Raw genomic sequence first — 27,026 nt, 5'->3', positions numbered from 1 at the left:
CATTGATCAACACTTTCAGGCTCAAATTGCAAACACAGGGTCCTTTCTAATTCCTATTTTCAAATATGTTTTCAAACTTTTCATATTTGTTCTATAGCTTACTGTTCATGATGATTATTGTCAAATTTGCATCTTTATGCCTAGTTCATTTTCTTATTATATCCTACTCAGTCATACCAAATGTCAAAAGAGAATATCTCAATGATTGTGCCCAACTCTCCTAAGTGCTTGAAGTTGGACCTATTGATTATTCTCCAATATACGTTGATATGAATGGGTTTGATTCCTAATTTGTACATTTAGACCATAGTTACAAGACTCGGACTCGGCTCGGACTCGGCAAGCTGATTTATGACTCGGACTCGGACTCGGCACCCAGACTCGCCAAATAGAAAAACCCAACAAATTCAAAGATTTTTAGTGATTTTAAACTTGTTTCACGTTTTTTTTAAGAAATAAACCTCAAAGACACAATAATCTCATCAAACAGAAGCTACGTTCAACACATACACAAGTTTACATTCATCACATAAGTATAAAGGAAAATTTAGGCTTGAGCTGAAGGAAATAAGCTAAACTAAATAACACATTAGAAATACAGATAGTGTCAAATATCTACAAAATTCATGGAATATGAAATCCATGTCATCAAAACTTCAAAACATATATCAACATAAAAGCTAGAGCCTAGAAGTCTAAGGCTCAAAGGAGCCAATATCAATGATCGCTCAACTCCGCAATTCGAGGCCCAATGCTCACACTCACACTACCACAAACCACTACTTCCAAATCCAGGAAATGGAGGTCTGGGATTTGAAGAAGCCTCTCCACCAATGCCTGCCATTTGCTTCCTTTTTAATTTTTTTTTCTCTTTAAATTCCTCTAATTGAGCTTGCACTTCACGTATAGCCTCAAGGAGTACTTTTTTCCATGGGTTTGCATCATGGCATTCTATTTGTGCAATGTGATATTTCAACTGGTTAATACCTCCCCCATTATATTTTGTTTTGCAATAAATACATGTTACTCATTTTTTTGATCTAGGGATGCCATGTTTCCAAGGCTTATCCTTCTAACTTGGGCACCACTTCCACTACTAATAGGCTGAGACATTATGCTACCATATATTATAAATGAAAAAAATTAGCATAATGTCTCTTATTCTAATTAAGTTAAACTTAAAAATAAATAATAGAAAGAGAAAACAAAACTAGGGTTTCAACTTTCCTATTTTTTCCATCAATATAAAATAAAACAAAAACAACACAAATGTACAAAAAAATGGAAATACGAAAGCAAGAAAATCAAAAAATAACCAAAAAAATGGTACTTACCTCTATAAATTTGCTAGAAACCTCTTCCAAATCCTTCTTTAACACCTTTAAATGCTTGAACGCAAGCTACAAACTTGCAAAAACAATCAACAATTGCAATCTCCTCTTCAATCTATCTGCTAGCCTGCTCTTCAATGCCTCTATTTTTTTGTTCAAAACCCTCTTTTTCTCTCCTCGTGTTTGCAAACAAGAAATATGACTTTTTAGGGTGAGAGTCAAAATATATTTACCTTCTGTTTCACCTAAGACAGACATATTAATTTTTTTAGCTTTTTTAATGTTGCTTGGGCAGTGGAGTCCAGGGCTTGGGACTCGGCGAGTCTGTCGAGTCTAGCAGACTCGGTGAGCCTATAAGCCGGTTAATTAGTAAATAAGGCTTTTTGTAATGCTTTAAAAGAAGACAATAGTATTAAGTTATAGCTGCGGGGTAGTTAGTTACCGGGCGGTTGATGGCCTAACCAACCGCAAACTCTTTATATTGTAACCTTGTAGCACATTTGGAAGACATAGGATGAGAATGGAATATAATAGAGAAATCTGTGTTACATAAATATATCTTAGTATACTGTATTGTGTGTTCTTGATTCCGGATTAATGTGTTACTATGCTCTGGTGTTATAATCTGGATATTAATGTTCTGGATACTACAACCTAACTCACTTAAGCTACTTACATTTTGGCGTCGTTGCCTAAGTCGAATCTGAAGGTCTCAGGAGGGAAAGCTAGCGGGATGGAAGTATAATGGGTCATCCATTCGACCAAAGCATCTTGGTGACAGACAGTGACGTAGAAGATAATACAGAAGTAACCAGGGAGGATTAGTTGACACAAGACCTGATTCACGCGTGGAACGTTTCCGTGGACCGGTACGTACAGCGAGAAGCGGAACTGAGCGCTGTCTCGACTGGTACGGTATGAGCAGAACTCAACGTGAACCAGGCCGTGCACGATCTCCTGGGTAGCCTTCCACGGTTGTTGGCACGTGTACTCGTGGAACATGAAGAGGAACGAGAGAACACACGAAGGGAGCAACGGAGGTAGCAAGTGCTTCAACAGTATAGAGAAAGGAACCGAAGGGAAGAAGAGCAGAGGGACTACACACAACGACGAAACCACTGCAATTCCAATAATTAATGCCAAATACACTTAACAAAGATCGAAGCCGACAAGCCTCGGAGGAACAAGAAGGGAACGAAGAAGACATAGTGAGAAGATCCCTGCGTATCCAGGAGCAACTGGAGAGGCACCTGAAACTCTACCGGATAGTTGAAGAAAGAGGGAGCCTGGCAAAAGGTTCTTGACAACATACACAAGAGTGGGACAGGAGTCACAACAGCCCAAAGGCAATAGGCAGCAGTGATAATTGGGAACAAACAACTGCGCCAACTGAGTCATTCAACAATTCCCAGAATAACTCGGGGGGTACGAGGAAGATGGCACATAACTCCGAAAAACAGAAACTTCCCAGATTCAATGGACTAGGATCGAAGGACACCGCTCGCCACTGTAAAACGTGTGTCACCATATGGCAGGCTAATGGCAAGGATGATGAGGATAATTGGCTGAAAGCATTTCCAGCCACCCTCCGTGGAATTGCCATTGACTGGTACACGGACCTACCCACCACTGCAAAGGATACCTAGAAAAAACTGGCCAAAGCATTTGAGGAGTAGTTTCGGCTACTAAGGGACGATGACGAGATCGTCGCAGAAATATACAACACTAAACATGGCAAGACTGAGACCGTACGGTCCTATTACTGCAGACTAAAAGAATTAATTGGAAAAATGAACAATACGCCAGCCGATGGGTTGAAGAAGCGATGGTTCATCGAGGGTCTGCAACCATCCCTGAGGAAAAAGATGAAGGTAGTACCTCCATCTACTTTCATGGACGCTTACAATAGAGCCATGGATATTGAAAGCGAGAGCAAGACATCAAAAGGCAAGAAGCGCACAAGTGATGAGGATAGTAGTGATCAGGAAAGCGAGGAAGAATCACAAACCATACAAGCACTCCGGAAGGATATGAGACGGATGATGCGGCAAATACGGACGCAAAAGGAGGAAAGTAGGGAGGGCAGGGACCTCTAGTACACAAAGTGCAAACTAGAGGGACACACAAAAACCAATTGTCCAAAGAAAACTTTTTGTGACATCTGCCAAGTGTTGGGGCATTCCATTAAGGAATGCCCCTACAACTTGAAGGCAAGGAGTGCCCAGGTACTATATACTCAAGAACAATCAACACCACCAACTACACCCTCCAAGAACACAAACTCAGACGCATCACCAGGTGGCTATAGGAACAATTGGAGGGGAAGTAACAACAACAGCAATAATAATACCCCACGAGGACGCATCCAATATGATGCAAAAGGCAGACCGATGATATAATGTCGACGATGTAACGAATGGGGCCATTTTGCACATGACTGCCAGAGTGGTGTTGGACAAGGAGGAGGGATACTCTGCAAATGGTGCGGGTCGGGCAACCACGAAGATACAGAATGTCCAAGACAGAAAGGCGTGAACATGTTGGAGGTAGTACAATTGAAACCAGAAGTATTGGCCATTACCTGATCTCATACAAGGAAACTAACTTACCCCGAACCAGGTATAGAAAAGGAAAGACTAAAGGAGGCACAAAAGGAAGTAGAAAGGGAAATGAGTGAGGGACGGCGGAAGACAGTACCCCACAAAACCACCAGGACCATACGAGCCGACTCCGAAACTACCATAATAAACCAGCTCCTACAAACCACCGTGCCAATCCATGTAGCGGATCTGTTGTAGACACTACCACAACTACGGATAGCTATAAACCAAGTGGAGGAGACCACAAAGGAGGAAAAGACGCCAGGCCACAGAGAAGAAATGGAAGGAAGGAACCACTCAAAGGAGACCGCTGACCCTATGTTGATGGCAATAGGGGTAGGCAGGACACCAGCCGTAGTAGAAATGGAGATTCTTGGTTACAGACTTACTAACACGATTGTAGATGGTGGGTCCGCGGTAAACGTGCTACCCGAGGAGACATGGAAAACCTTGGGGAAGCCGACGCTTTGGCCCCCTGCCTTTCACCTCGTAGGAGCAGATCAACATGGCATAAAACCACTTAGCACACTTATGGGCCAAAAGGTAACCATTGGAACCCAACAATTTTTTCTGGATTTTATTGTTATATCCTTAGCAAGGAAAGGATACGATGCACTCTTGGGAAGAGGATGGCTCATCATGGCCAAAGCGGATCACAATTGGAAGAAAAACACTCTCTCAATCGAAAGTGAAGGAAAGAAATATATCATTGATCTAGGAAACCAAGTAGTGAGTCAAGAAGTGGCTTCAGACTCCGGGTCCGAGAAAGGCACACCAGGGGAGGATGCTGAAATGGAACCTGATGAAGGAGGAGTCCTCCGCCTGGGGAATTGCTCAGAGGACAAAACAAGTTGTATCAATGGGTTATTCCACTGGCAGATGGAAGATTATGAAATCTTCCACCCGTGCAACATGCTGGAGATCCTGGAGATCGAGGAAGGCAATACTTACCCACCACAATTTGCCGAATACCAGGAAGGGGAAGCCCAGGTAGATGGGACCCCGGCCCACCAATTCGAAGAAAATGAGATCGTACAATATGTGGAACCCAAGGTACAACAAACCAACCTCGGCGAAGAAAAGGATCCAAAAGTAATACTAGTAGGGGACGATTGGGACCCCATACTAAAAGCAGCAGCATTTAAAATATTTCTCGAGTACAAAGATGTGTTCGCATGGACATATAAGGATTTGAAAGGAGTGCCTCTAGAACTATGCGTACATCGCATACCATTAATACCAGGGGATAGGCCAGTAAGGAAACGCCCTTACCGCATGAATATAAATTACGTGGCAAAGGTACAAGAGGAAATAGAAAAAATGTTAGAAGCCGGAATCATATTCCGGGTGCAAACCAGTGAATGGGTCTCGCCTATTGTCATTTCGCTCAAAAAAGAGGGAAATCAGATCTGCATCTGCGTAGACTTCAGATGTTTAAATGCTATGACAGTGAAAGATCCCTTTCCCATACCATTTACTGATAGTATACTGGAAGAAGTGGCGGGGCACGAAATCTATTCCTTCATGGATGGCTTTTCGGGCTACAACCAGATCAGCATAGCCGAAGAGGATAGGCTGAAAACCACCTTTATTGTGGAAGATGGAGTTTACGCGTATAATCGGATGCCATTCGGATTATGCAACGCCCCAGCCACATTCCAGAGGATCATATTGCATATCTTCGACAAAATGGCAACTGGAAATTTTAAAGCATTTTTGGACGATTGGTCAGTGTACAGCGAGAAGAAAAATCACTTGCAAATACTAGGGGAGTGCATGGAAAGGTGTCGTCGAGCACGACTTGCCCTCAATCCAAAGAAATGTCGGTTCCTCATTCCCCAAGGAAGGTTACTTGGCCACATAGTCTACAAAGCAGGGTTGAAGACTGACCCTGATAAGATAAGAGTCATCATGGAAATGGAAGACCCAACGGATGTTACAGGAGTAAAATCTTTCTTGGGCCACGTAGGATACTATCGACGGTTTATCAAAGGATTTGCTAAAGTGTCCCTCCCACTAGAAAAACTCACAAGGAAGGGGGAGCCATTCGTATGGCACCAAGAGCAAGAAGAGGCCTTTAGGGAACTCAAATCCAGACTTGTAAGTGCACTTATTCTGGTATACCCAAATTGGGATAATAAATTTCATGTACATGTGGACGCCTCCAACTTTGCCATTGGCGCCACCCTAGCATAGGCAGGAGCCACAGGCTTGGACCACCCTATATACTTTGCCAGCCGCCTACTGTCGAGAGAAGAAAGAAACTATAGTACCATAGAACAAGAAGCCTTGGGGATGGTGTACGCAGTGCAAAAATTGTCATTACCTCCTGGCCACGCCCTTTACCTTCTTCGTAGATCACCAGGCACTCTTGTATCTAGTAAACAAACCGGTCATCCAAGGGAGAGTAAGTCGATGGCTGATCTTAGTCCAAGAATTTACCTTCAACATTGTGGTGCAACCAAGAAAGAGCCATGTAATGGCTGATCATCTGTCAAGGATAAAATCTGGGGAACGCACAGAAGGGGGAGTAAATGAGGATTTTCCGGATGGCCACTTGTTTCAAATAGCAGTCTTACCATCTTGGTATGAGAAGCTTGGACAATACCTCGCCAGCGCAACGTTCCCAAAGGAGATGCCCCCAAGTGAAAGAAGGAAGCTGGCACTGAAAAGCACAACGTTCCAACTGATCCACGACCTTTTGTATAAAATGGGCCCTCATGGGGTACTACGAAGGTGTGTCTTAGAAGAAGAAATTCCGGGGGTTCTGAGGGAATCACATGAAGGGCTAGCCGGAGGGCATATGGGCCCAAATGCTACCGCAAGAAAAATATTACTAGCAGGGTTATGGTGGCCTACACTTTATGTAGATGCGCGAGAATGGGTGTCAAGTTGTGATACTTGCCAAAGGGCGGGTAAGCCACTCAAACAAGACTTTATACCTTACAAAATGGGTCGAAGCTAGAGCTCTTCCAGACAATACGGCACTCAGTACCGCCAAGTTTCTATATGAACAGATCGTAACTCGATTTGGCATACCGATACAAGTCACTAGTGATAGAGGCGTACATTTTGTGAATCAAGTGATACGCACTATGACAATAGAATTCAGAATTTTTCATACCCTGTCGAGTCCATACTACCCAAGGGCGAATGGACAAGCAAAATCAACAAACAAAGTATTGGTGTCCATTCTATACAAGACTTGTGGAGTAATACAAGAGGACTGGGAGGAAAGGTTGAGCGCGATGATGTGGGCCTATCGTACTTCTTACAAAGCCACTACTGGGCACACCCCATTCCAGCTCATGTATGGACAGGAAGCTGTAATGCCAGTAGAGTACACTATACCAAGTTTGAGAATAGCGGTCCAAAACCAGTTGGGGGACGAGGACAGCCTAAGGGAGCGATTGACTACATTAATTCAGATGGAGGAACGTAGGACAGTGGCACAATGGGCCACAAAAGTAGCCCAAAGAAGAAGGAAATTTTGGCACGACAAACACCTGAGACGAATGAAATTCTCATCAGGACAGTTGATGCTCAAATACAACGGCTGGAATGAACTCCGACCTGGGAAGTTTAAGGTACAATGGTTAGGACCCTATAAAATAGAGGGAGTAGGGGCACACGGAGCTATAAAACTATCTACCATAGATGGCAATCCGATCAAAGACCCAGTAAATGGCTCAAAACTCAAAATCTACAAGGAGAGAGAAACTATCTAGGGGAGAGGAACTGTCCAGGAGAGAGGAGAGAGAAACTCTTGCGGTAAATATGTTGGGGTATGCCTGGAAAGAAAGTGGGACCAAGGAGAATGGTTCTAAGTCACAAAAGTTAGAAACATGGGCTAAGAACAAGGAAAAATTAAATGCAAAGAGAACCCGAATAAAAATATTTCGCATGAAAAGAAAAGGCCATAGAAAAATAAAGACCAGAAGAAATATAAAACGTTTAATATGGGGCCAGCCAAACACAAGAGGGAGTGCCTCACAAAATACGAAACGGAGAATAAAAAGCACTCGACATAAAAGGAGCCAAGTGGCACAAAGGCACATAAACCTTGGCAAAGGCAACAAAGAAGCATGGAGGAGTATAAAAGGCGTACGCAGTAAGCAATTGGCACAAAGGCATAGCAACCCTTGCGAAGGCACTATGCGGCACATACGCACCACGCAGCACGTACGCACGACCAAGAAAGGGTACGCTACGCATTGGAAAGGTTGGAGCATACGCAGAGCCACGAAGGGGAGACGCGGCGTACGCAGAAAGACAAAGGGGAGAGGTGGCACGAAGCACAGTGGCACGAAGGGAAAGCCAGGAGGCGGAGGCGACGGCTACGAAGGGAGCGCCCCAAGCGTACGCAGGCTAAGACGTACACGGGACAAAGGCACACGCAGCACCAGTGGCGTATGCAACACCACCGGCGTACGCAACACCACCGGCGTGCGCAGCACCACCGGCGTACGCAGCACCACCGTAGGCGTGCGCAGCACCAGACCAAGGCGTACGCAGCAGCCAGTGTACGCAGCGCCCAACTGGGATGTACGCCTTAGCCATAGCCACAGCCACAGCGCACACAGCGACCAGGAAAAATGGCCACATTAGCTCCATAGTATAGAGATCCGTGAAAAAGCTCAAGGCTACCAAAAGGGCCATCACTATGGTTGCACAGTAAGGGGAAAACATACGCTAGCAAGGCACAAGATGGTGAAAGGAAGTCACGGCAACCCTAGAACAAGAAGTTATGACATAAACTACAAGGCCAGTACCTCTAATAAGCAACCAATGGCCATGACAGGAACCAGCAAGAAAAGCCAGGAGAGGGCAAAACAGGTAAACGTGGAGAATATCACGTTTGAAGGAGTTCTTGGAAGTGAGTGCAGGAGGTGGTCGGAAAGCAATGAGGACCACCCTCTAAAGAATTCATTGAAAAGAGCAGAGGTGGATAAGATCATTTTTATGCCCATCTTCAATCTAAAAGAATTCGAGCCTCTATTGCGCGCCATGGTCCATGGATATGAGCAGGACAAACATAGATCAGTAATTGACTATTTGGGTCAAACAGTGGTCATTTCTTATGCACCCAAGGAATTCAACAAGGTTTTTGGAATTCCAAGTAGCGGCGATTCAGCTATGAAACCATCAGCAAGGATGTCTACAAAAGAAAAGAAGCAGCTGCTGCAACACATCTGCAGTAATACACTCACAGAAGAGCAATGGGACAGTTTATGGCAGAATAGCAATAGAAGGGGCTTGAAAAAATCTTATCTCACCTCACCAGAATGGAGATGCGTTATGGACATCCTAAAGAGTAAGCTAACTGCAGCAAGCCGAGCATCCGATGTTGCAATATGGATGCTACGCCTCATGTATGGACTGGGCAATGGTAAAATATACAACTGGGGCCGAGTCCTTTCGAGCCGGGTAAAGGAAGCCATGCTCCTCAAACACAAAACCCTATATGTACCTCATCACCTCATTGCTCTCTTCTTGGAAGCATTGAGAACACAGGTAGCATTAGAAAATAGAGGAGGGTTTGTGGCCTCAAGTCGGGTGGAGCCCTACAAGCCAGCCATGTACCATTGGCTACACCTGGACACCTTTTCAGTAGTAGCCACCGAGGCACCAAGAAAGAAAGCAAGGCAAGAACTGGCAAGAGGCATGGAAGATGACAACTCTGACGAAGAGGTAGAGACGGGGGAAGAGGAAACATATACATCATCTTCATCGGAGGAAGATGAAGGGGAATTCTGTATGGAGCAGAGCCACACTATACATGGACCAGAAGGTGATAAGGAGGATAGGACAGGGTCAGAATTCTCAACATTGGAACCAATGGGCATGGAACAGGAAGGAGGACACATTGGAGGTCTGCTGCTAGAAGGCTGTATATGGATGGGGAGTAAGGAAAATGGTACTTTTCAAACCAGCATAGATTCCCACCAATGCGGGAGCCCACACTCTCCATATAAACACACCCAGGGGCGTGGAAGCGGCTAGAGCTGTGGCATTGGTAGTGGCACCAATCACCGATCCGCTCGCAACCATGGAGGTAGGAAATACAAAAGAGGAAATACACCTGGAAGAGCTAGAAGGAGACAGAGGAAAGGGGACCAAGGAAACAGACATGGAGACAGAAACAGACAGCCTACTGGCCAGATTCCAGATGGACATAGAGGTTCCACCTCCTTCACCATGGCTGGGGCCTAACTAGCAGGAGGAAAGCCTGAGGATTGAAGAGATTGGGAAAGGGCACAGTACATCCTCACCAGCGGAGGGGATCCGAGAGTGGGACCCAATTGCGCAGCATTTTCTTTCCGAGTTGGAAGTAATGAGGATAGCCACGGAGAAGATGATAGATCATTCTCGAGGATCTGATATGCCTGCTATAGTAAGAGCAATGGAAGCACTACTAGCATTTATGACAGAAGGCTGCAAGAGGGAGTTCTCAGAGAAAATTAGAAACCAAGGTTGGCCCGACACGGGAACTCTAGATATAGTAGCAGAATGGGGAGTACCACAGATCCTTAGTGGGCATACAGGAGGTAATCAGGAAGTAATGAGAACCCTCACTTCCATGGAACAAAAATTCCATACTACATTCTTACAGCTCCAAGGGATGACCTGGAAAGTGAGCAAAATGGAAGGAGACCACACCTTAGCCCTACAGTGAGAGAGTGAGTTGAAAGAAAGGATCAAAGTTCAAGAGCAGGAAAGGGTTCAAGAGAGAACCACGCGGCTGGAAAAGGAACGGGAGTTGGCTGCCTCTGAGAAAGACCGAATGGATGCACTCAGGCTTCTGAAAGCAACTCAAGAGAAACAACTAATTGCCGAAAGAGATCTAAAGATCCTCCGAGAGCGGACCCCTACGGGAACAGGGACGATCTCTTGTCCCTCTAAGTAGATAGTTTTTGTTATTTTGCTATTTGTGTTCGTCTGGAAGACGAACAAGTTTTGGGGAGGGATGATGTAAGCCGGTTAATTAGTAAATAAGGCTTTTTGTAATGATTTAAAAGAAGACAATAGTATTAAGTTATATCTGCGGGGTAATTAGTTATCAAGCGGTTGATGGCCTAACCAACCACAAACTCTTTATATTGTAACCTTGTAGCACATTTGGAAGACATTGGATGAGAATGGAATATAATAGAGAAATCTGTGTTACATAAATATATCTTAGTATACTGTATTGTGTGTTCTTGATTCCGGATTAATGTGTTACTATGCTCTGGTGTTATAATCTGGATATTAATGTTCTGGATACTACAACCTAACTCACTTAGGCTACTTACAGAGCCTACCAAGACCCAGCTAGACTCGGTTGAATCCGAGTCCAAGGTCGCCTAGCCTCAGCAGAGGCGACCCGCCTCGGGGCTCGTCGAGTCTTGTAACTATGGTTTAGACTAGCAAACCCCATTTTCACCAACTTACGACATTTATGATATAACTTATTTACTTCACACACCCTCTCTTCTGCACATTCCACCCTCACATCATATGCCATCTTCACAAAATTTGTATAACCTTCTTCAACATATATTTTCCTTTCTAAATCTGCTCTAACTTTCTTTAATATAAATATGAAATACTCTTCAATTTTGAATGATATTTCATTGAAGACTTACTTTATTAACCTCCACCTTTTTCTTCTTTTTATACCATCTCATGTCCCCTCATAACGGGTGTGAACTTCTTCCAAGGGAGGAGACACTCCTAAGAGGTGTGATTCCTAAATGGAGGTTGGCCTCTTTTATTTAATCCTATCGCTTCCTTTTCTAATCTTTAAATGCTTCCTTACTAACCTTTATCTCTGCCCTTAGTCATTGGTTCCCTTCATAATATAATCTCTTCTCTTCATAATATAATCTATGTTTTTCGAAATATAATTGCAGCTTTTTTTGAGCAAATTGCTACCTAGGGGTAGCTACCATTCTATTAAGCAAAAAAGAAGTAAATGATCAGGTGCAGAGACTGAACAGCAGGGTTCTTATGGCCTCAACGACCTCCTGAGAATGCTCAATCTGCTGTGATGGAAACAAGCTCCCATTGACACACACTAAATATTCATAGGTTTCCATATTGTTGTTGCGGTTGTCGTCCCTAAGCACCTTGATGGTCTCAAACTTGACATGAATCTCCAGTAACTCTTCTACATCAAAGACATCAGCCAACAGACCAAAATGTGTAGTAGTGTCCAACTGCTGCAGAGCCTCCACAGCCATCTCCCTAAGTGGGGGGACGGCCATCCTCCTAATGGCCCTTTCCGCGGCTCCATGATTACTGGTGGTCCTAGCTACGATGTACACAAACCGCTCAAGGAGGGCTGCATTGTGGGAGTGGGGGTCGTTTAACAGTTTCTCCACTAAGATTTTTCTCACCACGTCAGTCTCCACATCACCATCGATGGAAAACAACTCTTTCAGTTGATTCTCAACAGAGCCTTGTTTGCAGTCGCAGTGGCACGCTGAGATAGATACCGTTTGAGAGCTCGCCATTTCTTCAAAAGAGAATGAAGTCGCTGCAACTTTTACAGGCAATTTCTATATTCTACCCATGAATCCTGTTATTCAAGACCAACATTCCCATCTAAGTCTATCCATGCGTTGGGATTGCCATCGATAATGGATTGCTCGGTCTGATCAATTGTGTGGTTGGACAGAAAATCTGCTGCTCTGTTTGCCTCCCTGAAAACATTTTTGATGGAGTAGTCCTCAATATCTTGTAGCATCCTCTGTATGCAAATATAATTGCTACTTTGCATAATATACTCTTCATAATATAATCTATGTTTCTCATAATATAATCGCTGCTTTTTAACTCATCATAATCACTGCCTCTTTTGATCATAAATGCTACATATTGGAGTTTGCTTCCTTCTTAATAAGAAATCACTGCTCCTTCTTAGTCATCAGATATCTTTCAAACTTGAGCAATTAATAATTTATTTATACGCCTTTTAACATATATAAAACTATAGTCAGCCAGCATTGACTTTATTTATTTAAATACTGTATTCTTATTAATCAAATGAGTATATTCAACATCACCTCCGAGATATTTGTTGTTATGCTCTTCTGATCTTTTCCCTTTAAAATCATTGACAAAATTTGCAAAAATGAGCCACCTTGGGAGCTGCTTCAAGGGTCATTCAGCCTTAAACAAACAGATCTTAATACATAAAGCTTACAGCTCAGTCTGCAACACTTCAACAAGTCAATAAATCTCACATCACAGCCATTTGGGACTAGTTTGACATATTAAAACATTAGTTTCACTCTTAATAATTTTGGTTATGTCATTTCCTTAATCTATCCGGTCCTAGCTGTATGATAACATTGTAACAGCATTTTATATCAGAATATACCAAAAAGCAAGCAATTAAATATCATTTGAGTTGCATTTGTGAGCTGTACCTGAGAATAAGGAGTTAGTAAACTTTATATCAGCATTAATGAGATTTTGATTTCAGTTGATTCACATTATGCATATGTAGCAGCTATTTTTTTGTGTTTTGCGAAATCACTTTCCTTAAATAATTAATGATTTGCCATTTTGTCAAATGTTTGCAAAGATACAAAAAAAAATAGTTAAGGATATTTCATTATCATTGAAAATGAAAACTACTAGAAGTTCATGCTGCATTTTTGGTGCACCTTCTAGCTCAAAATGACCTTGAAGTCAAACATTTGCGCGAATAATGAATAACTTCAATTCACTAATCAAGTCAATGCCAGAGGTTGTAAAAGCTATGTACAACTGTTAAGGTATAACCAATCATAGACAAAATTAAATTCAGAGCATATAACACCCTTCTCTCAAAAAGCTAAAAATCACCTTGCCAGAACGAAAATCATCAACAATATTGTTCATCTTTGCCCGTGACATTGCTTTCAACCCAGAATGATGCCCAACAAGGAAATCACTTTGCCAAACATCCAGTACTTCTACATGATTAATAATTTGTACTAGTAATCGTGCTGCAATTATCCTTTTCACAAAAATAATGCATTTCACATTCTTTTTGTTCCTGAAAAAAAGAAGCTTACAATATCAGATTTATCATCAGCCTTCATTTTTACAAAAAATAGTATTTTACTATTAACTACCACAAATTTTCACAGAAATTATTAACTGCTGATTGTGAATTTTCTGTCTGAATCTACATTAATCTTGTCCCTTCAGCATGTTGGACACATTTTACTTAGTATGCCAGCAGGCACACTTTAGAGGTCAGGCAAACACGCATGATTTGCAGCCAACTCATATTAATTCCCAAATATAGTCAATATAACCAAAAATAGACCAACCATTATCCTCTAGCCTCCAACTTACAATGACCATACAGAAGATTTCCAAAACTTCATTTCCAATCATCATATCTCACAACAATGTGAACTTAAACCAACACAGCAGAACAGTTTCAAAGACATGATACTAAATGAACAGCTTTTGGCAGAACACTGAGTTTGAGCTTTTCAATCAACGTTTTCGATCACAATCTGTAATCCATCATCAGGACAAGGAAAGAGAGAATCATCCTGATGATGGATCACCAAGTGTGATCCAGAACATTGATTAAAAAGCTAAAACACAGTTTTCTGCCAGAAGCTCTTCATTTAACAGGAAAAGTCGCCATTTCTAGCCAGAAAGCACAGAACAAGAGCATTATACAGCTAAATTAATAGCAACAAAACAAATTCTAAAATACTTTTTGCAGCTAACTGGAAGCTATTTGGTAAGTGTGTGAAGTGCTTCCCCTGTCAAGTTTCAGGATTTCCTAGTCCTCTGTTAAATGAAGTTTCAGTTCTTTTTCTTACGTTTTTTGAAAAAACAAATCCTAATGCCCCAAACAAAAAATAAATTTATAAAGCACAGAACAAAAATCGCAAAATAATTGTGATTAATTGCAGATTGCAACCACCAGAATCAGATCACTCATTTATCCATCTAATAACTAGAATAACTTGCAAGGCATGAAGACTTCCCAAAGTTATTTTAACTGCAAATGAAGTGTAATTGATTTAGCTGGTTTATTCAACTTTCCTATAAATTAATTATCCCATCAAAACCTCATTTTACATTGCAGGGTTAGATTCTCTTAAGTAATTAAACATTTGGCCAATTAGAGAGCACTCATTCTTCAGCATATATATGTTCCATCCTCATTCAGTTAGGAACTAATTACTGTTTTATGGTGTGAACACCCACATTTTTTGAAAAATGGCATGTTGCCCCAAAACCCCTTCTCTAGTAATCGAAAGAAAAATTAAAAATTGTTGTGGGCTATGCTGGAAGGAAATAAGTGCTTTTTCCTTTATTTACCTTGAAATTACAAGAATGGCAATTTTTTCTCAAATAATCGAATTACAATTAGAATTTTCATTTGCCAAGTCAAAATCCCAATCCAATTAAAGTACCATGAGTAAAAGAATCAATAATGCAACTGTGCCAGTGAAAGTCAAAGGAGGGCAACCAGAAAGCAAAAACTAGTAGGACAACAGGAACTGGCGTAGTAAGAACAAGCCAGATAAGAATTCAATTTTTCCTTTCTAGTCTTAAAAGGCTTTGCTCTGTTGATGAAACAAAAAAGAGTATACAATCAAAGCAAAGAAAGTGGAATGCCAACAGAAACAAGGAGTATGTACTCTATAAGAGAGGGAAAGAGAGAAGTATCTGTAATGTCCACTTCACCTTAGTCCGCATACATTCTCGGGATTGACCTATCATTTGACCCTCATAGGCCAAGGAGATTGATTAGGGACTTAGGGAGTCAATTGGTAGTGATTTGCGGCTTCACATTTTGTGTCTATTTAACTTTATTGCGAAATAAGGAGATTACACATATGTTGAGACGTGTGCACTTTAATTATAATGAAATAATATTTTTAAAGTGCAATTTTATTAATTAATATGTGTAATAAAATAATAAAGTGTAATAAAAGGAAATGAGGAGAATCTTCTAGAAGGAACCAATTGATTCATTGTTCATTGTTCATCATCGGTTATTTGGATATCTACTCTTGTGTAGACTTGTGGAGCCAAGTGTTTCTACAGACTAATCATTTGGGAATGAAAACTCCCTATGATTTGCATAACTGAGGAAGTGAAAGATCTTCCGAGGGGTTGCAGCTGAGAATGGGAGACAACTCAGTCTTCCATATTGTGCTTATTGGGATTACTTCATTTACATTTACATTTTCATGGTGATTGAAATCCATGGTAATTTCAGATCATTATATTGGACATCCCTAGTGCATCGATTTTTATGTGAGAAGAGAGGCAATGTAATATCTTGAATAAAAAAAATTGTTTTTAAGTGCAATAAGAACTACCAACCAACACTTAACCCGTTAAGGTTAGAAACCATAATCTCAAAGCTTGCTGAAAATGCAACCCTTCCACTTTCTGATCACCAAGTGCCCAATGTGGGAAGGTGAGAGCATACAGTGATAAGGGGTTTATTAGCTCACAAATCTGCTGGAAATGATAAAGCAAATACAATACTGGGCGGCAAGCCAGCCCCTTCTGCTTATCCAGCGGGAAAGCAAGGAACTTGGCTGTGAACCAGCCAAGAGAATAATATTGCAAACACAAATCACTCTACCGCAATATTTCAGCACGAGGACTGAATTACAAATCACTCAACTCAACCGCTTATGCAGCGGGAGAACCATTAAAACCAACATCACTCGACCGCTTGTGCAGCGGGAGGACTAAATTACAATTTATCAGATGTAGGCAGCAAGCCAGCCTCTTCCACTTTTCAGCGGGATAAGAGATTACAATCCAGAATGGGTTAGTAGTACTACTACTTAACCTTACAATAAAAAGGGAAGTGAGAGTAGAAGAATAATGCTGAATATAAGAGATAATGATCATGAAACTCTTTCAACATCAAAAACAACAGGCTGGAAATGCATAACCAGCAACCCATAAACCCACTAAATTACTCATATCTCTCTCAAATCTCACTCAATTCACCCCAAATCACTCCCAAACCAGCACTAGACCAGCAGCAACCAAAACAAACCAAAAGGAAGCTACCAAAACACCCCAAATTACTTTGCATGCATCCCAATGCACCCTCTAAAACCCACACCTAACTAGATATTTTCGATTTGCATTATTAAATTCAATACTCAATGAAAAGTGCCACAAACTTACAACATGAATCGCCAACAGCAAGAAGGATGATTGAACCAGTACCCAGAACGACCAGTCACTCAGGCAGAGAGGTGTGATCAAAAATGTGCTTCAGCTGCAAGGAAACCAGCAACTCCAGAAATCACTCCAAACTCCAAAAACACTGAAATATGCAATGAAAGTATCATAGATTACAGCACGCAGCTAGGTACTATATCTCAAGTACGAAACTAAAAAACACTAGGGAGCCGCACTCCGAAGCTTCAAAGTTCAAACGCCAATCCAGCAACATAACGATGCAAATTTTCAAGATAGCCAAAATGAGAGCCCAAGGCTCATATTTATAACTTCACGCCTCCCCAAATGCAAATGGCACCCAAACTCCATTTAAATTCACTTTCATTGTGCCTTATGTCTCCCACCAACATGGCGCCCACTTACCTTTCCTAGGCAAGTTTGAACTTTGCCTTGGGTGGCGTCTTTTTGCAATATTAAACATTAAACAAAAGATGTTTAATCCTCCTAAAGTGCCACCAACAAATTCGCCCTTTGACTTAGGAAATAACACATGAATATCAATTAATTATTTTTCCTAAGTCATCCTCAACAATTAATCAGTAACTACAAATATTTAAATATTAAACCTTTGACAAGGAAATAATGTTTAATTAAATTACTTATGACTCCCATACTGATCATTAATAGAAACCAGGATGAAGCGGAGTAAAGAAGACCAAAGAACTACTGCAGGACCAAGACCCTGTCCACTGCCAAAAATAGAAATACTCCATACTGCCACTTACTAAAAATAGTAAGTCATGAATTACTGCTCCGAAAAGAATGGTCTTCTCACCCAGTGATAGAGCATGGAAAGCTCAGTAGGACAGCATCATCCAAACAGCCAACCCCTAACTTACTGAAAATAGTAAGTTCTTGCCTCACCAACATTTGAAACCCTAATTCTTCATTACACATAGCCTACGGATCTCATGAATAGGCCAATGGACCAATGAAAGCACATCATTGAGAAGGGGACATTACAGGTGATCTTATTGAAGGACAACTAGAAGTGAAAATTGTGAGTTTGCTGATCGAATTGCAGGTCTGAGACAGAATCGTGTTTCCTCCTCCAAACCCACGATTTGGTTCACATTTCATCATTAAGGCATTGAATCATCCTTAGGAGGTCAGCGATAGCATTGGTGAAGAAAGGTGATGCCTTTGGAGGAATTTTGAAGGATTATTTAAGGAGAGATCAGTGACAAATCAGGTCTGAAGCAAAATCGTGTCAGACCACCATTCTCAACAAATTTGCTCATAGTCTTCTATTTTGGCAATATATCTCACCAAAGAGGACAGCGCCTCACTTGAGGAGATAAGACGACCATTTCTGGAGAAGAGATTGGAGGCTAGCAGCAGATCATTAATTATTATCAGACCATCTTTGTTGCAGCAGGGGCGATTTTAGGATAAAATCGATTTTGCAGATTGAAGGCTTCAAATACATGATATTGCTTGCTTCTTCCAGTATCAAGTTGGGCGATCTCTTTCAGGTTCTTTTTTTGGCAACATTCTATGTACTTTCAGATAGTTGTAATATTCATGGCTGTCAATGTCTTCAGAAATTCTGAGTAGTAGATGTTAAGTGTCTGGTCTTTGGTAGAAGATATTGTATGAGTTTCTTGATCATTGCTAATTGAAATAAAGGAGGAATAAGGTTGCACTTCAATCATATGACTGTCTGAGGTTTCATGCCAATTGTTCGATGTAATGACAGCTAGCTGTAGGTAAATAATTGTGTGTCCTAATTGGTATAGAACATCATAAACTAGTTGCTTATGCATCTTTGGCAATTATCCTATCTATTAGAAGTTATTGTAGTTGTTCATTCATTAGAAATATGTGGTTGTTAATCTCTACATAAATCTGAAGAAATTCTGAGACAACATATCAGCATAACAAGCAAAACATAAAATCCGCATAACACGCAGTTGGACAGTTGTTGGTTAGCAAATATTCCTTGCATTTTCAGTTAATCTACTGCAGGGGATATTTCAGTATCTAACAGAATTTTTGCAGCCCAAATGAAGAGGAAAGGGCTGATTCTCTAATAGAAATTGTGAGACAACTCTTATTTATGGATTTCCATATTTAGACTGAAATTGAATGTGTGAAGTGATTTAATTAATTGATGTTTTTGGTTCATGTGCTTAATGTCTGTTTAAATTGTATGTCTCAAAGAAATGTTATAACAATAAAAATATTATTCATTACACATCTTATATTATAAATTGAACCATGTTGCAGGATGCCAATGGAAAAATCATGTAAAGGGAAACACAATAAGATACCGAACACAGTATAGGGCATATCAAATCCAAACCTGTACTGTATAAGAATTTCTAAAAGAGCTAGTACTTTGCTTGAAAAGAATGGTTCCACCAAAGAATCAGCAGCAATCAATTTATCATCTTTGGCACCATCTGTGTAGACCATGGAGGACAATAATTATTTTGAGCCCGAAGGCTGAAAATCAGAAGAGACTAGAAAGCACAGACAGACCAATAATATTATTTTCCCATGACAGAAATAAGATTATTTTCCAGTAGAAACACCATGACTCACTTCATTTTCCTCAATATAATTAAATAGGAGATATCAAATTATAACGATAGAATTCAACTTGCAAGTACAATTACTCTCACACAAATACTAAATAATTTAACTTAGATGATAAGTCTCCAGGAAATAGGGTTTTGTATTTTCATATTATAATGATACTATACCATCTTATAGCAATAGAGGGCTAATGCTTGACACCCAATCTAGCATTGGATCTTTATAGTATGAAATAAGGCAATTTCAAGTAATGTTTTATAGAATGCAAACAAAACTCGCCATTGAATTGACCAATAACTATTTACCAATCATCTTTCATTAAGTTTCAAGCACATAATATACTCATTCCTCATGCCATGAGCAGCAACTCAAGGATCAAACTTGAATGGAAACATTTGTAATCAAATTTTGGTGCACATCATTAGGCTTTCAAGGTTGCTTTTAATTCTTACTAAGTGTGTAACTATAAAAGAGACTAGAATCTAGACGATAAGTTCACACGTGGAACGCTGAAAATAAAAGGCTCAAAGGTATACCCAAGTGTTGTTGTGCTTGACTCATCTTGTATGCCATCTTAGAAAAATTATTTGCGAAACCTCTTCATTTTAACTTTCAAACATATTACATACTCATTTTAGCATGTAATTTCCCCATTTGGCAAAGGCATTCAGAAAGCAAATGATTTAATTAATTAAATTAAATTGTCTAAATTACTATTTTTAGGCAACTTATATTTAATCAATTATATTTATAAGTTGAATATTTAATTTTAATAAAGTGACTTAGTTGGGGCCAAACATAAAATAAAATAAAATATTATAAAATCATTTTAATGAGAAAAAAGAAATTAATATTTTAAAAGTTATTTTATAATTAAATTCCGAAAAGTTCTGCTCAAGGTTATAAAAGGAGACTGAGGAGAAGAAAGGGATCAATCCAAAAGTTCAATTATTTCTCTAAGATATTGTGCCCGTGGCCAAATTCTTACTAGTGGGACAAAAAGCCCAATGCTTCCAACCAGAGATTGACAATGAGCTGAAGATTTGGGATTTAGGGACGAAACCCTAGGATTTTGTTTGAGCAATTTCATAGAGAAGTTGTCATTGTGCTAAAGTCGTGGAAGTTGGAGATCGGGTTTAATCAATAAATCTTCCACATTCACAGAATTTTGCAAGCTCCAAATTTATTGAAAATTTGCAAACAAGTAATAAATTTATGTGATTTGAATGTAAGAGTGGAGATGAAAAATATATTCTGTTCATGTTGTGAAAGAAAAGGTTACAGATCATTTATTTGAATCAATTGTAACCTAGCCATACCATTATCCTAGGCTATTATACTATACTCAACTGTACACCATACATGGAGATGTCAATGTGTGATGTCCCCATCAGTGACTTAAAAAGAAAACACATAATGTATAGTTAGGTGATCGAGGGTAGCAGTCTTGATCAACCCAATAGTTAGGAGTTAGAAGAAATAAGTATAGGAATTACAGGTTAGTTAATCACATAGTTCATCTCCTTCAAAGAATAATAAACAAACAAGGGAATGAATGTTCTTCTCAGAAAAAAAGATAGCAATACCTCCATAAACATAAGTACCCAAAGTATCCTTCAAGAATAATTAGAAGTCATACCTCTAATAGGAAGAGGCCATAGATGAATCTCGGTACACCTGCAATAAGATATTTAGCTTCATAATATAAAGACTTGCAAGCATCCATAAAAATAAATGGAGTCCAGAAGGAACACAATTGCCAAACAAAACGATCTCCCTCATCCACACACCTGCTCACAATCATACCCTTCTATATCATAAAGGATCGAGCATAAAAGGATAGGGTCATGAGCAGATCATCCTTGGATGAGTGGCATCCTCACATTTGACAAACTTCTATCCGGACTTTTGATTCATTCCATTCAAGTTCCAGTTATGAACAGCGGATACAATGTCAAAGATAGAACACATAAGAGGAGACATCCAAGTCAAAGGATGTCGATAACTCCATAAAACATTATTTTTACCAAAGTGTAAAGAATCCTGCTGGTACTTACTGCTGATGCTGGTATTTTTTTGTTTTGTGTTTTGTTGTTTTGTAATTTTTTTGTGTTTTTCCAAGGATTTTGAATTTAAAAAGCAAATGCTAATAAACTAAATGAATTGATCACAATTGAAAATGCTAAGATTGTTTGAGAAATGATAACTTCAGTCACACAACTTCAACATTATTGAAATATAATCCTTATACAAAGCATGCATACCCGGAGGAAAAAGAATACAGTTGCTGCTGGAAATTTCTGCTAAAAAGCAGCACCTTTATTGATTTGATTCTACCCACAGATGATATCTTTTCTCTCAAGAATGCCGCTGATAACTCCTTCCCTGCTGGGCGCTGCACTATGATTATTCGTGTGATTTTTGGCAGCCTCCTTAACCAAAATCGTACCACTACTAGGGGTATCACCTTGCTGCAACTAAGGGTTTTGGGAATGCAAGCCGTACAATCCTGAAATGAATCCAAAGCCCTCCTTAATCAGCACATTCAAAACCTCTATTATTCTGATCAAGAAGAGATGAATAACCCTGTGAATATGTTTCCAATCTGTACAATGTTGACCTCTGGATGAAGCCAATCCTATAAGATATCCTCAGCTGGAATTTCACAACCTCAGGCAGCTCTGACAACAAAGAATGCACGTCCTCCAATGTCGAAATCTCTGAAAATCTGCAGGAAACCCATGTCTCTCCACAAACTCCAAAGCTCACAATATTCAAGAGAAATAATCATCAACATAATGAATCTAACTTCTCATTCCAAGGTTTATATATCTCCAAAGAAGTTCGAATTTTTCCAAAAAAGCATTTTAAATCATTTCATTAACTCCAATACTTTAATTAATACTTTGGCATAGGCTTCCACGAATTAATTAAATAAATGGCCCCTTTCCAATGATGACTCGACCCTCAACTTAAATGAAAATTATAAAGTTAAATTATAACTTTATAATAAGCCATTTAATGATTTAATATTAATTTGGCCACTAAAATCTTAATAACTCCCAAATACTTAACATTTTGATATGCCGTCTGAAACAAAAGTCCATCCTGCTTTTCCCCATGTGACCAAATGCTCTTTCTAAAAATAGAAAGGTCCCCTCTCAATCAACTTCTGGCTTACTATAAATAGTAAGTATGGCAAATGTATAGCAAATGAAGTCCAAATGACGCCAAATGAAAGCCAAACCAAAGTATACTGAATCCTGGAGTAGATGCCAACTGAACGAGACCCTCTATCCATCCTTATTAGCCGACAAGGGTCAGAAATATAGGCTAATCTACCTGATACTGATGACTAAATAGAAGGGGACATCACATAAAGAAGGATCCGATCACATGCCTCCAAAGAACTAGTCATGCATATTAAAATCGTGACACTCAATCACGATTAGGTGTTAAACAAATGCTAATCAAGGAGTTTGACCATCAAACTAACCATTCCATTGGTTAGTTAATCAAAACCGATTTAATGAAGGGGTGCAATCCAACAAAGAACGTGGCTCTTAACACCGCGCCTCCTCACATTACAAGCAAAGTGTAAGATCAAGTTCTAAACATTCTCAAAAGCATCAATGTATATTTACCTCTCTTTGTATAGATATCCATTGGATAGCCCGATCTGAGCAATTGACCTCAAGTCAAGAATTGGTTGCATAAGGAATACATTCCATAACAGAGAAGGCACCACTTTAATGCGCGCATTTCATATTCCAATCAGAAACAGTATCTCTGCACTGTCTATATCTTCATAATTATTGTGAAGCATATAACGCCGAAGGCCCAATATTGTAGCATATATATAAAATGGATAAATTTCACACAAGGCTCAGTTCATTGCATGCTTAAAACTGTCATATTCTGAAACAGCAGTACCATCATTATTGCATAGTCCGAAATTTGTATTAGACTCCATTTCAATCCTTATTTCTATAAAGGACCACATTTATTCAGTATATATCAGACATTGTTGCATATTCTCAATATATATATATATATATATATATATATCAGAACTGGCAATTGATTGCTTGTGTAATCTCTTTACTAGACTCTAATTGCAATTATTTGATTAAGTAAGAAATCAGAATTAGTTAATTGTTCCAGATTCCTGAGATAGTCAAAAACGGGACTTTACATGATGCTAGTGATTTGCAATATTAAATTCATAAATACTAGACATCACAATTAAGGAGTCAGCATAGTCAACAAGGTCATCAAAGAAAGGAACTAAACCTTCCTTTTTGCTTGTTGTACTTCTTCCGAAGTGAAGAGCACACGATTATACTAAGAGGGGGGGTGAATCAACGTAACAACGATTTTTACCAATTTGAACTTTATCAACCACAGTAGAATTATTTACTAAATCCCAACAATCATGCACATAAGAACACAATAACACAATGTTTATGTGGAAAACCTAATGGGAGAAAACCACGGCAATTTAATGCTTTTATATAATTCTTATTTTACAAAGTTCGTAGGCACCAACCCCTAACTTAGTTTGTGAGCATCGACACGCTAGAAGCACCAACTCCCACTTCTGAATTTGTAGGCACCAACCCTTACATTCACTTCGTGAACACCAACTCACTAGAGGCACCAACCTCAACAATATGAAGCACCAACTTCACTAGTTCACTTTCCACCTTGTCAATGTTGTTTTTACAATGGATGATGGATGATCTTATTCTTCACAACTTATGCTATAAATCTTCTTCTCAAATTGATATTAAGTCCGCTATGAATTGACTATAATTCTTCCACAAAACTCTTTTCACAATTGTGCTGTAATGGAGCTCTTATACCACCTTCAAATCTGCTATAAGTCTGATCACAGTTGTGCCACAATATGATCAGACTTTCTCTCTTCAAACACTGCTATAAACTCTTCTTATGTCCACTCTTTCAGATCTGTAATAAATCTTTCTTCAATTCTACTATAATTTGTCCTTGAATCTGCCAAAAAACTTATTTCAATTCTTGGCAAAATTCTGATTGCAAAGTTGTTATAGACCTTCTCACAATTTCCTTCTATAATCTGATCATAAGACTGTCATAAAATATCCACAATCTCTTCTCAAAAGTCTGTTACAAACACTTTATATACTTCAGCTTAAATCTTAAAAGATCTTCACATAATTGTCTCTTAATCTGGTGTATATAATATATACTTGATTATCTTCTTCACACTCAATACACACCTCTTCCGTTCACTTCCAATCTCTATACATACCTTCTTAGTCATGTATTTTAAAAGACGTGTCTCTTTACAAATCATATCTCTTCAAATATAAATTGCACCTTCTCCTTCACCTTAAATCTTAAAAGATCTTCATATAATTGTCTCTTAATCTGGTGTATATAATATATACTTGATTGTCTTCTTCAAACTCAATACACACCTCTCCCATTCATTTCTGATCTCTATATATACCACCTTAGTCATGTATTTTAAAAGACGTGTCTCTCAACAAATCATATCTCTTCAAATATAAATTGCACCTTCTCCTTGCAAACTAATGTATATATTTCTTTAATAAATCTCTATAACAAACCATTGCATAGTCTTAGTGAGTCAGCTATCATGTTTTCTAATCCATCGCTCATTTAATAATTGTTGATTGTTTAATACAAACAAATCTTATTTATATCACTGCTATTTCACTGTGTTTATCTAAAGCAAATTGGATCACTTTTGTTAGTAGTTGGTCTTTATAAGCATATTTGTCTTTTATGAAAAGTGATGCTTGCTTTGGATGAGAATCTCTGCTTGTTTCTTCACTGCTTGTTTTATCTTCTTGTTTATATTTAATATAAACATCATTGCCATTGTAATGTTAGTCTCTTGTTCATAATTAATCGCACCCTCTTATTTCTAAACGGTTTGCTGCTTAATGTCATTCTTTTGATGAGATTGCTGTCTTATGATGATCCCTGTCGCTGCTCTTTAATTCTTTTCTTAATCGCTGCCGCTTAACAAACATAGTCGGGCTTGCTTATCAATTGCTGTCTTCCTTGTATATTCATTACTGTCCTTCGCCTTTAATATACATAGTGCCACCTCTCAAAAACTTCACCCCTTGTGTTCACTTTCAAGCACTGCATTCCTTGCCTTAATCTTTACCTCCTCGTAGACCATATCAAGTCACTGTTTCTATTGTTCATTGTTTACCACTAATATAAACAATTTAATGATAATCGTTGTCATCACTATTTCCTTTGTTATTGTTGCTTACCTTAATACTTTACAAAATCACCATTCTTTGCTGTATGATATCGCTGCTCTTATCAATCAGTCTTAGTCGACTTTGTCAAACATAGATCATAGATGAAGTCATCCTCATCGCTACTCCTTAACTTATATTGGTTGTCTTATGATCAATGTCATTAATTATTGTTTGCTCCAACTTCATAACTTCAATCACTACTAATGAAGTTGACCATGAACTCGCCCAGCAATAACTATAATAAAATGCTGAATTATAGAATACACATCAATTGACATTCTTGCATTCCCTTGAATGCCAACCTCTTTATTTCATCTGTTCCTTCATTCTCCTCTTAATTGAATGTCTTAAGAGAGTCAACCATATTCATCATTCATTCTCTTCTAAGTGTTTGATTAGTTTACTCCAAAGATAATCACATGAGTGCATGACTTAAGTTTATCCATAAGATAATTAGCCATCCTTGCCTATTTATTAGTGGCCTTAAGCCATCATACTTTATCAACCAATTCTTCTTTGACATCAATGACAAAATCTAACAATCACAACTAAGTGCCCTTGACATCAATGACAATATTTCCAACACTGAGGAGTCGTACAAGTTTGAAAACATTTGATAGTAGCATGGCATCCTTTGAGGAGTCAAACAGGATCAAATATTATCATAATAGGGGTGACACGGCCTTATAAAGGCTCAAAACTTCTAATCAGCAGAATATATTCAATTCTATCATACAGACACTGAGCAAGTATAAGAGGCCTGAAAGAAGAGCAGGGGTCTGTTGTCTACCAAGACCAAGGGCCGGTTGATTCTAACCCTCTTGCTCGACTTGGCAGCCCTGTTTTGCTACCCTTCCAGACTTTATGCCTTAAGACACTTAGATACTTTCTGACTTGGTAAGACTGGCATGGAGATGGTAACTGGCTCCTTGACTTCATGGGTCCTATGACCACACGACAGCCCCTCGTTACCACTGGATACACTCTCCAATGCTCTTGCCAAGATAGAATTAAAACAGTAACTCTAAACTACTTATTTGATA

At 39.2% G+C, this 27,026-nt stretch overlaps 1 protein-coding gene across 2 annotated transcripts in view; it reads right to left on the bottom strand.

Annotated features, from left to right (window-relative positions):
- Positions 1-27,026, bottom strand: part of LOC131043928 (endoribonuclease Dicer homolog 4) — a 290,003-nt gene that overhangs the window by 140,392 nt on the left and 122,585 nt on the right. For both annotated transcript variants that reach the window (XM_057977166.2, XM_057977167.2), the window contains 2 exons: positions 19,461-19,560; positions 13,769-13,961 (listed from right to left, as the gene is read on the bottom strand). In XM_057977166.2, coding sequence (XP_057833149.2) covers positions 13,769-13,961; positions 19,461-19,560 — 293 coding nt within the window. The remainder of the gene's footprint in view (positions 1-13,768; positions 13,962-19,460; positions 19,561-27,026) is intronic.

Source organism: Cryptomeria japonica, chromosome 9, assembly GCF_030272615.1.
Source record: "Cryptomeria japonica chromosome 9, Sugi_1.0, whole genome shotgun sequence".
Classification (NCBI taxonomy): Eukaryota; Viridiplantae; Streptophyta; class Pinopsida; order Cupressales; family Cupressaceae; genus Cryptomeria; species Cryptomeria japonica.
Note: the sequence above shows the minus strand (reverse complement) of the source record. Positions and strands in the feature narration are given on the sequence as shown.